The sequence below is a fragment of the Carcharodon carcharias genome, chromosome 8 (assembly GCF_017639515.1).
Source record: "Carcharodon carcharias isolate sCarCar2 chromosome 8, sCarCar2.pri, whole genome shotgun sequence".
In the NCBI taxonomy this organism is placed as follows: Eukaryota; Metazoa; Chordata; class Chondrichthyes; order Lamniformes; family Lamnidae; genus Carcharodon; species Carcharodon carcharias.
In genome coordinates, this window is record NC_054474.1 from 117,721,133 (window position 1) to 117,736,489 (window position 15,357).

Genomic DNA, 15,357 nt, shown 5'->3' on the forward strand with positions numbered 1-15,357 from the left:
ATGGAGACAGAGAAGTCAAGGACCGTGTGAAAGTGAGAGAAGGATGGAAACTGGAAGCAACATTGATGAAATTTTCCAGTTCAGGGTGAGAGCGGGAAACTGCGTCGATACAGTCATCAATGTACTGAAAAAGAGACGAAGGAGGGGGTCCGTGTACAACTGGAACACAGACCCCACCCTCAGCCCGGTCAAAAAGCCTATCCTGTCGTCAATGTTTTTATAACTAATTAAAGTATTCAAAGAAAATGACAAAAAAAATCCACAATGGGCTAATGCCATGAGGATCTTTCTTCCAGTCCAATATCCTGGAAATTAATCTTCAACTTCTGGAGATTCCAGAGCATCAGGGAGTTGGCAACAGTAGTTTAATCTCACATTTTAACCTTGTGCTAATATTTGAAGCTACACATCCACACACTGTAACACGCCCCACACACTGTAACACGCCCCACACACTGTAACAAGCCCCACACACTGTAACAAGCCCCACACACTGTAACACGCCCCACACACAGTAACAGGGCCCCACACACTGTAACACGCCCCACACACTGTAACAAGCCCCACACACTGTAACACGCCCCACACACTGTAACATGCCCCACACACAGTAACAGGGCCCCACACACTGTAACACGCCCCACACACTGTAACAGGGCCCACACACTGCAACCCGCCCCACACACAGTAACAGGGCCCACACGCTGTAACAGGGCCCACACACTGTAACACGCCCCACACACTGTAACTGGGCGCACACACTGTAACACGCCCCACACACTGTAACACGCCCCACACACTGTAACAGGGCCCACACACTGTAACAGGGCCCACACACTGTAACATGCCCCACACTCTATAACAGGACCCACACTCTGTAACAGGGCCCACACTCTGTAACAGGCCCCACACATTGTAACAAGCCTCACACACTGTAACAGGGGCCCACACTCTGTAACAGGCCCCACACACTGTAACAGGGCCCACACTCTGTAACATGCCCCACACACTGTAACTGGGCCCCACACTCTGTAACAGGCCCCACACACTGTAACAGGGCCCACACACTGTAACATGTCCCACGCACTGCAATAGGCCCCACACACTGCAACAGGCCCCATATACTGCAACTGGGCCCACACACTGCAACCGGGCCCACACACTGCGACTGGCCCCACACACTGTAACAGGGCCCACACACTGTGACTGGCCCCACACACTATAACAGGGTCCACACACTCTGACAGGGTCCACACACTCCGACAGGCCCCACACAATGCAACAGGACCCATGCAGTGCAACACGACCCTCGCACTGCAACAGGCCCCACGCATGGCGAATGGGCCCCACGCACTGCAACAGGTCCCACACACTGCAACAGGCCCCACACACTGCAACAGGACCCATGCACTGCAACACGACCCTCGCACTGCAACAGGCCCCACGCATGGCGAATGGGCCCCACGCACTTCAACAGGTCCCACACACTGCAACAGGCCCCATACACTGCAACTGGGCCCACACACTGCAACTGGGCCCACACACTGCAACTGGGCCCACACACTGTAACAGGGCCCACACACTGTAACAGGGCCCACACTCTGTAACAGGGCCCGTACTCTTTAACAGGCCCCACAAACTATGACTGGGCCCACACTCTGTAACAGGCCCCACACTCTGTAACAGGCCCCATACACTGCAACTGGGCCCACACACTGTAACAGGGCCCACACTCTGTAACAGGCCCCACACTCTGTAACAGGCCCCACACACTGTAACAGGGCCCACACACTTTAACATGCCCCACACACTGTAACAGGGCCCACACTCTGCTACAGGCCCCACACACTGTAATTTGCCCCACACACTGTAACATGCCCCACACTCTGTAACAGGGCCTGCACTCTGTAACAGGGCCCACACTCTGTAACATGCCCCACACACTGTAACAGGGCCCACACGCTGTAACATGCCCCACACACTATAACAGGGCCCACACTCTGTAACAGGCCCCACACACTGTAACATGCCCCACACACTGTAACAGGGCCCACACACTGTAACATGCCCCACACACTGTAACAGGGCCCACACGCTGTAACATGCCCCACACACTATAACAGGGCCCACACTCTGTAACAGGCCCCACACACTGTAACATGCCCCACACACTGTAACAGGGCCCACACACTGTAACATGCCCCACACACTGTAACAGGGCCCACACTCTGTAACAGGCCCCACACGCTGTAACATGCCCCACACACTATAACAGGGCCCACACTCTGTAACAGGTCCCACACACTGTAACAGGCCCCACACACTGTAACAGGTCCCATGCACTGTAACAGGGTCCACACACAATAACAGGCCCCACACACTGTAACAGGCCCCACACTCTGCAACTGGGTCCACATAATGCGACAGGCCCCCACACACTGTAACAGGCCTCACACACTCCGACAGGGTTCACACATTCCGACAGGCTCCACACACTGCAACAGACCCCACGCACTGTAACAGGACCCACACACTGTAACAGGCCCCACACACTGTAACAGGCCCCACGTACTGTGACAGGACCCACGCACTGCGACAGGACCCATGCAATGTGACAGGCCCCACACACGGCGAATGGGCCCCACGTATTGCAACAGGCCCCACACATTGTAACAGGACCCACACACTGTAACAGGGCCCACACACTCCGACAGGGTCCACACAATCCGACAGGGTCCACACGCTCCGACAGGCCCCACACACTGCAACAGACCCCACACGCTGCAACAGGCCCTACCCACAGCGACAGGCCCCACACACTGTAACAGGCCCCACACACTCTGACAGGCCCCACACACTGCAACAGGCCCCACGCACTGTAACAGGACCCACACACTGCAACAGGCCTCACATACTGCAACAGACCCCACGCACTGTAACAGGCCCCACACACTGTAACCGGGCCCACACACTGTAACAGGCCCCACACACTCTGTCAGGGTCCACACACTCTTACAGGGTCCACACACTCCGACAGGCCCCACACACTGCAACAGGCCCCACACACTGTAACAGGGTCCACATACTGCGACAGGCCCTACACACAGCAACAGGGCCCACACACTGCGACAGACCCCACACACTCCGACAGGCCCCACACGCTGCAATAGGCCCTACGCACTACGACAGGCCCCACACTCTGTAACAGGCCCCGCACACTCCGACAGGGTCCACACACCGCAACAGGTCCCACACACTGCAACAGGATTCACACCACAACAGGACTCACACAATGCAACAGGCCCCACACACGGCAACAGGCCCCATGCACTGTGACAGGACCAAAACACTGCAACAGACCCCACACACTGCGACAGGCCCCAAGCACTGCGACAGGATGCACACACTGTAACAGGGCCCACACACTGTAACAGGGCCCATGCACCGCAACAAGCCCCATGCACTGCGACAGGACCCACACACTGTAACAGGACCCACGCACCGCAACAGGCCCCATGCACTGCAACAGGCCCCATGCACTGTGACAGGAAACACGCACTGTAACAGGGCCCACACACTGTAACAGGACCCACACACTCCGACCGGGCCCACACACTGTAACAGGACCCACGCACTGCAACAGGACCCACGCACTGTAACAGGACCGACACACTCCGACCGGGCCCACACATTGTAACAGGACCCACACACTGTAACAGGACACACACACTCCGACCGGGCCCACACACTGTGACAGGACCCACGCATTGTAACAGGACCCACAAACTGTAACAGGGCCCACACATTGCAACAGGCCCCACGCACTCCGACCGGGCCCACACACTGTAACAGGACCCACGCCCTGCGACAGGACCCATGCACTGTAACAGGAGCCAGGCACTGCAACAGGACCCATGCACTGTAACAGGGCCCACGCACTGCAACAGGCCCCACACACTCCGACCGGGCCCACACACTGCAACAGGCCCCACACACTCCAACAGGGCCCACACACTGTAACAGGACCCACGCACTGCGACATGACCCACGCACTGCGACAGGACCCAGGCACTGCGACAGGACCCACGAACTGTAACAGGGCCCACACACTGTAACAGGACCCACTCACTCCGACCGGGCCCACACACTGTAACAGGACCCACGCACTGCAACAGGACCCACGCACTGCGACAGGACCCATGCACTGTAACAGGACCCACGCACTGCGACAGGACCCACGCACTGCGACAGGACCCACACAGTGTAACAGGCCCCACACGCTGCAACAGGCCCTACCCACTGCGACAGGCCCCACACACTGTAACAGGCCCCACACACTCTGACAGGCCCCACACACTGCAACAGGTCCCACGCACTGTAACAGGACCCACACACTGTAACAGGGCCCACACACTGCAACAGGCCCCACGCACTGTAACAGGCCCCATGCACTGCAACAGGCCCCACATACTGCGACAGGACCCACGCACTGCGACAGGACCCACGCACTGTGACAGGCCCCACACACTTTAACAGGCCCCACACATGGCGAATGGGCCCCACACACTGTAACAGGCCCCACACACTGGAACTGGGCCCGCACACTGCGAGAGGTCCCACACACTTTAACCAGGCCCACATACTGTAACAGGCCCCACACACTCTGACAGGGTCCACACACTCCGACAGGGTCCACACACTCCGACAGGCCCCACACACTGCAACAGGCTCCACACACTGTAACAGGACCCACACACTGTAACAGGGCCCACACACTGCAACAGGCTCCACGCACTGTAATAGGCCCCACGCACTGTAACAGGCCCCACGTACTGCGACAAGACCCACGCACTGCGACAGGACCCACACACTGTAACCGGACCCACACACTGTAACAGGCCCCACACACTGCAACAGGCCTCACACACTTAAACAGACCCCACGCACTGTAACAGGCCCCACACACTGTAACCGGGCCCACACACTGCAACAGACCCCACACACTGTAACAGAACCCACACACTGTAACAGGGCCCACACACTGCAACAGGCCCCACACACTGTAACAGGCCCCACGCACTGTAACAGGCCCCACGTACTGCGACAAGACCCACGCACTGTGACAGGACCCACACACTGTAACCGGACCCACACACTGTAACAGGCCCCACACACTGCAACAGGCCTCACACACTGCAACAGACCCCACGCACTGTAACAGGCCCCACACACTGTAACCGGGCCCACACACTGTAACAGGCCCCACACACTCTGTCAGGGTCCACACACTCCGGCAGGGTCCACACACTCCGACAGGCCCCACACACTGCAACAGGCCCCACACACTGTAACAGGGTCCACATACTGCGACAGGCCCTACACACAGCAACAGGGCCCACACACTGCGACAGACCCCACACACTCCGACAGGCCCCACACGCTGCAACAGGCTCTACGCACTGCGACAGGCCCCACACTCTGTAACAGGCCCCGCACACTCCGACAGGGTCCACACACCGCAACAGGTCCCACACACCGCAACGGGCCCCACACACTGCAACAGGCCCCACGCACTGCGACAGGATCCACACACCACAACAGGCCCCACACACGGCAACAGGCCCCATGCACTGTGACAGGACCAAAACACTGCAACAGAGCCCGTGCACCGCAACAAGCCCCACGCACTGCGACAGGACCCACACACTGTAACAGGACCCACGCACCGCAACAGGCCCCATGCACTACAACAGGCCCCACGCACTGCAACAGGACCCACGCACCGCAACAGGCCCCATGCACTGCAACAGGCCCCATGCACTGCAACAGGCCCCAAGCACTGCAACAGGGCCCACACACTGTGACAGGACCCACGCACTGTAACAGGGCCCACACACTGTAACAGGACCCACACACTCCGACCGGGCCCACACACTGTAACAGGACCCACGCACTGCAACAGGACCCACACACTGTAACATGACCGACACACTCCGACCGGGCCCACACATTGTAACAGGACCCACACACTGTAACAGGACACACACACTCCGACCGGGCCCACACACTGTGACAGGACCCACGCATTGTAACAGGACCCACAAACTGTAACAGGGCCCACACATTGCAACAGGCCCCACGCACTCCGACCGGGCCCACACACTGTAACAGGACCCACGCACTGCGACAGGACCCATGCACTGTAACAGGAGCCACGCACTGCAACAGGACCCATGCACTGTAACAGGGCCCACGCACTGCAACAGGCCCCACACACTGCAACAGGCCCCACACACTCCGACCGGGCCCACACACTGCAACAGGCCCCACACACTGCAACAGGCCCCACGCACTCCGACCGGGCCCACACACTGTAACAGGACCCACGCACTGCGACAGGAACCATGCACTGTAACAGGAGCCACGCACTGTAACAGGGCCCATGCACTGCAACAGGACCCACGCACTGTAACAGGGCCCACACACTGCAACAGGCCCCACACACTCCGACCGGGCCCACACACTGCAACAGGCCCCACACACTCCAACAGGGCCCACAAACTGTAACAGGACCCACGCACTGCGACATGACCCACGCACTGCGACAGGACCCAGGCACTATAACAGGACCCACGAACTGTAACAGGGCCCACGCACTGTAACAGGACCCACGCACTGTGACAGGACCCACGCACTGTGACAGGACACACGCACTGCGACAGGACCCACGCGCTGCGACAGGACCCATGCACTGTAACAGGACCCACGCACTGCGACAGGACCCACGCACTGCGACAGGACCCACACAGTGTAACAGGCCCCACACGCTGCAACAGGCCCTACCCACTGCGACAGGCCCCACACACTGTAACAGGCCCCACACACTCTGACAGGCCCCACACACTGCAACAGGCCCCACGCACTGTAACAGGACCCACACGCTGTAACAGGGCCCACACACTGCAACAGGCCCCACGCACTGTAACAGGCCCCATGCACTACAACAGGCCCCACATACTGCGACAGGACCCACGCACTGCGACAGGACCCACGCACTGTGACAGGCCCCACACACTTTAACAGGCCCCACACATGGCGAATGGGCCCCACGTACTGCAACAGGCCCCACACACTGTAACAGGCCCCACACACTGCAACTGGGCCCACACACTGCGAGAGGCCCCACACACTTTAACCGGGCCCACATACTGTAACAGGCCCCACACACTCCGACAGGGTCCATACACTCCGACAGGGTCCACACACTCCGACAGGCCCCACACACTGCAACAGGCCCCACACACTGTAACAGGACCCACACACTGTAACAGGGCCCACACACTGCAACAGGCCCCACGCACTGTAACAGGCCCCACGCACTGTAACAGGCCCCACGTATTGCGACAAGACCCACGCACTGTGACAGGACCCACACACTGTAACCGGACCCACACACTGTAACAGGCCCCACACACTCCGAATGGGCCCCACGCACTCCAACAGGCCCCACAAACTGCAACAGGCCCCACACACTGCAACAGGCCTCACACACTGCAACAGACCCCACGCACTGTAACAGGCCCCACACACTGTAACCGGGCCCACACACTGTAACAGGCCCCACACACTCTGACAGGGTCCACACACTCCGACAGGGTCCACACACTCCGACAGGCCCCACACACTGCAACAGGCCCCACACACTGTAACAGGGTCCACATACTGCGACAGGCCCTACACACAGCAACAGGGCCCACACACTGCGACAGACCCCACACACTCCGACAGGCCCCACACGCTGCAACAGGCCCTATGCACTGCGACAGGACCCACACACTGTAACAGGACCCACGCACCGCAACAGGCCCCATGCACTGCAACAGGCCCCACGCACTGCAACAGGGCCCACGCACTGTGACAGGACCCACGCACTGTAACAGGGCCCACACACTGTAACAGGACCCACACACTCCGACCGGGCCCACACACTGTAACAGGATCCACGCACTGCAACAGGACCCACGCACTGTAACAGGACCCACACACTCCGACGGGGCCCACACATTGTAACAGGACCCACACACTGTAACAGGACACACACACTCCAACCGGGCCCACACACTGTGACAGGACCCACGCATTGTAACAGGACCCACACACTGTAACAGGGCCCACACATTGCAACAGGCCCCACACACTCCGACCGGGCCCACACACTGTAACAGGACCCACGCACTGTAACAGGACCCATGCACTGCAACAGGACCCACGCACTGTAACAGGGCCCACACACTGCAACAGGCCACACACACTCCGACCGGGCCCACACACTGTAACAGGACCCACGCACTGTAACAGGACCCATGCACTGCAACAGGACCCACGCACTGTAACAGGGCCCACACACTGCAACAGGCCACACACACTCCGACCGGGCCCACACACTGTAACAGGACCCACGCACTGCGACAGGACCCATGCACTGTAACAGGAGCCACGCACTGTAACAGGACCCATGCACTGTAACAGGACCCACGCACTGCGACATGACCCACGCACTGTGACAGGACCCAGGCACTGCGACAGGACCCACGAACTGTAACAGGGCCCACACACTGCAACAGGCCCCACACACTCCGACCGGGCCCACACACTGTAACAGGACCCACGCACTGCGATAGGACCCACATAGTGTAACAGGACACACGCACTGCGACAGGATCCACGCACTGCGACAGGACCCATGCACTGCGACAGGACCCACGCACTGCGACAGGACCCACGCACTGTGACAGGACCCATGCACTGTGACAGGACCCACGCACTGTCACAGGATCCAGACACTGTCACAGGATCCAGACACTGTAACAGGACCCACACACTCTGACAGGGCCCACACACTGTAACAGGCCCCACGCTCTGCGACAGGACCCACGCACTTCGACAGGACCCACGCACTGCGACAGGGCCCACGCACTGCGACAGGACCCACGCACTGTAATAGGACCCACGCACTGTCACAGGGCCCATGCACTGTAATAGGACCCACGCACTGTCACAGGATCCAGACACTGTAACAGGACCCACACACTCCGACAGGACCCACGCACTGTCACAGGGACCCACGAACTGCGACAGGACCCACGCACTGTAAGAGGACCCACGCACTGCGACAGGACCCATGCACTGTAACAGGACCCACGCACTGTAACAGGATCCAGACACTGTAACAGGACCCACACACTCCGACAGGACCCATGCACTGTCACAGGGACCCACGCACTGCGACAGGACCCACGCACTGTAACAGGACCCACGCACTGTAACCGGATACACGCACTGTAACAGGACCCACGCACTGTAACAGGATCCAGACACTGTAACAGGACCCACGCACTGCGACAGGACCCACGCACTGTAACAGGATCCACGCACTGTCACAGGGACCCACGCACTGCGACAGACCCTATGAAAGTCAGCATTCCTGATTCTTTCCTAGCAGACCAGTTCACTGATAGAGGGTATGCTAATAACCAGTATACTATAACAAGAAGCTGCAATTTACAGTCCAAAGTTTAAATGTGCTTTTCTTGTTACAGGGTCAATTCATTGTGAAAAGGTCTGAGGGAATTCAGCAGAGATTACAGTTCCTTTAAGATGACACGGACAGACCCACCGGACATACTGGTATCAACCGTGTATCGAGAGATTCAAGTTAGCCCGATGCCAGGCGAGCCCAAAGCCTATCAAACCCAGCGCAAGTGTGATGCCTCCAGGCCCAGCCCTGTACAGGACACCAAGCAGTACATTAACAAACGACAGTGTAGAAGTTTTGACTTCCTGCAGTCACTAGACAGTCAGGCGGATTCCGGAGCTCCCATGGAGGACTACTCATATCACCGGGCTGATCGACGGCCCACCAGCCCTGAGCTCGCCTGGGATTCTCTAGGGAGGCAGGTCTACCTCCGATCCTCAGCCCCTGAGCTAGTTGCCAGCCGATTGTGCGCTCACACTGGTGAACCCAGAGAGGCCTCCAGACCAGAGACAAAGAAGAGAGGGAGATCTAAGAGTGCCCCCAGGGTGAAGACTACCTACCGCCCTGTCCCTGTGGAGGTGGGCTCACCTGAGCTGTCGCGCAGGGGTCGTGAAGCCCTGCGTACACACCGGGACTCCCACAAGAGGACAGAGGCCTCACCCAGGAGGGATCCATCTCATATAATGAGGACTAGAATGAACGAGGTGCATCCCATCAAACTGCAGCCACAGCGGGCTGATGCCAGTCTGTACTCCCCTCTGTTTGTCAGTGATAGCTACGAAAACTATGACGAGTGTCAAGGCACCAAGCCTGGCCCAGGAGCACACGTGCGGTACCGAGTGGATATGAAGCCCGAGGACCCAGCATTGAACCCTTCCTCTCGCACCTGGAAGACACCACAGAAGCAGAGCAGTGTGACAAACTGGCAGTCACAGCCAGGACGGAGTCTAACTGTACCTGCCAACCGGCGGGTCATGAGAAGCCAATCTCCCTGTGAGTCGTACGGCGGTGATTACTGGACACTTGCAGCTCACAACAACTGCTCACCCCACCAATACTACAAGGATGAGAGTAGGAGGGGCCTTCCTCAGCTCATCCAGACAACACCAACCTTCAGTGAACAGTCTTACCCCGACATCAGGAGACTCTCCCGCCAAGCTGCCCAGCCTAATATCTACTACACAGAGGAACGGGCAAGGCCTTCACAGCACCGATACACTTCGCCAATGCATTACCATGACTGGTGGGGGACCTATCGAGCTGCACACGGTCACCAGGGTTACATATCTCAATGCCCGCCATACTGGGATGGCAGAGTTGGGTCCCTCTCTCCTCATGGCTCCTATTACGGGATTGACCAGCATAGACTTGGCTCAGACTCACGGCACTACTCCAAGTCCTGGGATAACATCCTGTCGCCTAGTGGACGCAGGGAGTTCCCCTCCTCAAATTGCCGCAGCTATGAGACCCTGTCCTTGCAGGAGAGACATGGCCACTCCACAGAAGGGAGGCGCCAGCCCACCGTGGTCAACTTATCACGCTCTCCCCAGCGTTATGCTGCCCTTTCTCTGTCTGAGAGCTCCATCACAGACAAGTTGCAGGGGGACGGAGGGAGGGGCACCCAGGGAAGGTCATGGTACATCACACCTGAAATCACCATCACCGACAATGATCTCAGGGCCAATGGGCCTGGCAAAGCTGGCGGGAAACCTCGGAATAGGCAGGCTCTCGATGGGGGAAATGGCCTCAGTGCCTCCTTCAATGATTTGCTGTCTTGCAATTTGGATAATGTCAAGGAGACAGGTGTCAGCTCTCTTAGCGGCGGCTCTCTGCACCGGCCAGGTAAGCAGCAGCTGGACGATGTCCTGGCCGATCTGGTCATTGACACATGCAAAACACCAGCCACTCAGAAACCCAGCAACTCGGAAACTCTAGTGGACCAGCTGAAGAAGCTTATTGCTGGGGAGGACCTTCCTGGAGAACATGGCGTGAGGACTGTGTTGGTACATACCACAGAGCCTCAGAGGATGAAGGTCCACCCCATGTCCACTGGGCCAGGCCCTGACGCTCACTTCCTGGGCATGTCAAGAAGCCCCAGCTACCCAAGTCCGTGCGATGGGCCCCATCAAGATCGCAGCTCGGATGATGTGGACACCATGATGTGCTCAAACCTGAAGTGTGGCCTCACAGAAACACTCTTCAATGCTCGTCTCTACTTCAAATCGTGTCACAGCTGTTACACCTATTACTGTTCCAGGAACTGCAGGAAGGATGACTGGGAGATGCACAAAGAAGCCTGTGTCTATGGCCGGGTCAGCAGCACTTGTAAGCGTGTGCTGAGGAGCTGCCGGGAAAACCAGGCTGCACACAAGGCCTTCTCCCGCATCGCCAGGATGGGCTACTTATCGAGGGGGAAGGGGGTTCTGTTCCAGGGTTTCCCTAATCCCGGATCTGCCGAGAATTTCCTCCAGTATGGATTAGAGAGTCTGCTCCTCACTCCCACCTACCTGTCAGTCAGAGAGCTGGAAGGCTATGCTGATCACCTGGGGGAGTACCTGAAGGAGATCCAAGAGGCTGGCAAGCAGTACGACCCCGAGGAATGTTTCCTCTTGAATGTGTCAATAGCTCTGGGGCAGAAAGTGCCTGAGAACCCTTCACCCCGCCTCCAGACACCAACAGTTCGAAGGTTTGCAAAGATTGCCCTGGCTTCGACCAGCCCCGAGAAGAAGATCTTTAAGGGCGATGAAGAGATGGAGACCTTGATATTGACCCCACCTCCAGGGACAACTGACATCGCTAAAGAGGATGAGTCAGGACGCAAAGCCCGCGAGGTGTGCTTCATCAATGTACAGCGAGAGCTTCGCATCCGAGGGGTCTTCCTGCGCCATGAGTATCCCAAAATCTACCAAGATCTCTGCGAGTTCGTGGAGAGCAATAAGAGATTTACACCGACTACCATTTACCCCATTGATAAGAGAACTGGCAAGCAGTTCATGTGTATGATAATGGCTGCCTCGGAACCATTGACACTCGAGTGGGTTCGCAAACCCAACCTATTGGAAGACATGATGTGATCCCACGCACCATTTCCTGTTCTTGCAACTGAATGTTTTAAAGCTTATTTAATATATTTGTAGATAATGTATTTTATATAAGGATGTGAGGAATCTATTGAAGTCTGTTGCTGGGTGGGTATTATTTGAAATGGAGGAGTCCATCTCCTGTGTGCAGTTTTACACATTGACCCCCACAACCCCCACCAAACCCCAACTGGGCCTAGCCATTGGAGGGTTGGCAGGAAGCCTGCACTGCTACCATAGCAACAGGGATAGCAGAAGAAGCATAGGGAAACTACCAATATTTTTACAATAAAGATGTTTTCTTGAAGCAGTTCAAAATTATAATCTAGGTGGAAAAGCTTTAAAATAGCTATGTTTATTTTTCAGAATCATTGGGCAAGTGTGAGTTTTAGCTCAATCAGAGTGCCACCCACTCTAAGACTGTGGGGGAGCTGACACTTTGTTTCATTCTGATTTCTAATGATTTTTCGAATACAAATGAGTTTCTATTTCTGGGGAAGGGGAGGGGAGCAGGCAAAGGTTTAGTTAAACGCAAGACAGATGGATAAAAGCAAAATACTGCAGATGCTGGAAACATGTAACGAAAACAAAAAATGCTGGAAAAACTCAGCAGGTCTGACAGCATCTGTGGAGAGAAAGGCAGAGTTAATGTTTCGAGTCCCTATGACTCTTCATCAGAACTGAAGAAGAGTCTGAAGAGCCTGAAGAAGAGTCATAGGGACTCGAAACGTTAACTCTGCCTTTCTCTCCACAGATACTGCCAGACCTGCTGAGTTTTTCCAGCATTTTTTGTTTTTGAGCCAGATGGAGATTGGTTTGTGTGGGGGACTTGACTTCCCCGCAAAGAGCTGCTGAGACTGAGGGTAAATAGAAAATTTCAAACTAAGGTAAGTGGATTTTTTTGTTGGGTAAGTGTATTAAGGGATATGGACAGTAGGGTGGGTAAATGATATTGAGATATAGACCAGCCATGATTCTATCATGGGGCTGAATGGTCCCCTCCTGTTCCTCTATAGCACAAACGCTACCTTGGAGCCATAGTAGATTGGGATGGTGGGACTGAGAATGGAGCCTCAATACAACACTGGGCCAAAAGATCAGAGATTTCTCAAAGCTGCAAGAGCCAGTACAGACATGAAGGGCCAAATGGTGACCTGCACTGTAACAATTCTGTGATCCTGATTCTTCCCACAGTTGTCTCTGCCACACTGAAAATATAAATCATTGAAAGAAAGACTCATTACAGCAAGGAGCAGAAAGAGCATCCCAAAGGCTGACAGAGCAACAACAGAAACACCCAATCAGGGAATATATCCCTCAGCTTACAGAGTGTCATTCTGGAAGTCAGAAGTGAGGGGGAGTTAATGTATCAGAGTGATGGGTTTCGAAGAGATGTTAGTCTTAGTAATCCCTGACTTCCCAGGCACGAAAGGCACAAATTTCAAATGTAACCCTGTTCAGCTGGTGCTGAGCCTAACATTTCAAATATTACAAAACAAAAACAGAAACAGAAATACCTGGAAAAACTCAGCAGGTCTGGCAGCATCGGCGAAGAGGAGTATAATTGACGTTTCGAGTCCTCATGACCCTTCAACAGAACTAAATAAAATTAGGAAAAGGGTGAAATGTAAGGGTCAAATGTTACAATTAACTTCAGCGCTGCGGATTAGGACAGGAAAGTTCAACAAGAGTTCTAGGCCCCAAACATTTTCCAGTGCACATGATAAAGTGTAGGAGTGTTCGGAATTTGGTGGAAGTCAGGATTGAACACCCACCCACACTGTTAATAAATACACTGAGACTGGATATGGGAGTGGGTCACAAACTGTCATTTCACACTCTGGGACAGTGGGTTACACTCATATTTGGTGATATTATTCTAACAACTGTTGTACCTGTTCTGGGAGTGTTTGATGGGGACAGTATAGAGGGAGCTTTACTCTGTATCTAACTCCATGCTGTACCTGTCCTGGGAGTGTTTGATGGGACAGTATAGAGGGAGATTTATTCTGTATCTAATCCCGTGCTGTACCTGTCCTGGGAGTGTTTGATGGGGACAGAGTGGGGGGAGATTTACTCTGTATCTAATCCTGTGCTGTAACTGTCCTGCGAGTGTTTGATGGGACAGTTTAGAGGTAGCTTTACTCTGTATCTAACCCCGTGCTGTAACTGTCCTGGGAGTGTTTGATGGGGCAGTGGAGGCATGTTTGCTTGCAGGGTCCTGGAGAGTCCCTTGTTCAAAGGCATTCAGTGTCTGATCGAGGAACCCTGCATCAGGAAGGGGGGGCACTAAGAACCACTCCTCTGCCCTTACTGATGAGCACCGGCACCCTCCTCCCCGACCCCCACGACCCCACATTGTAACTCCCAACCTGCCATCACTCACCTGTGCTTGGGTCCCTTCTCGATCTGAGGACTTGGGTAGATGTAGTACCTGCAGCAGCCACCACTTCACCTTAGCGCTGCTATTCAACAGAGCTGTCAGTCTCTGATTGGCCGGCAGCTCTTGGCGAGTGGGATTTCTGCCCCTGGGGTCCTTGATCCCAGGGAGGACCCGCCGCTGGCCTGTCATGTGCTTGAATGGTATTTAATTTGGTGGGCCAACCCTAAAAGAGGCTACACGGGGCTCCCACAGGCTCCCTAGCTGGTGGCCGAGAACTCCATCACCTTCACTGAATCCAGCCTGAGGCGTCAGCCTGGTCTATGCACTGAAATCTCTGCAGTGAGACTTGAACCCACAAC

The 15,357-nt window shown here is 55.8% G+C and overlaps 1 protein-coding gene across 1 annotated transcript; it reads left to right on the plus strand.

The window, feature by feature from the left end:
* Positions 1-53: 53 nt before the first annotated feature.
* Positions 54-13,177, plus strand: ajm1 (apical junction component 1 homolog). The gene is made up of 2 exons (XM_041193936.1): positions 54-85; positions 9,600-13,177. The coding sequence occupies exon 2, from the start codon at positions 9,658-9,660 to the stop codon at positions 12,607-12,609; it is 2,952 nt and encodes a 983-aa protein (XP_041049870.1). The 5' UTR covers positions 54-85; positions 9,600-9,657; the 3' UTR covers positions 12,610-13,177.
* The last annotated feature ends 2,180 nt before the right edge of the window (positions 13,178-15,357 follow it).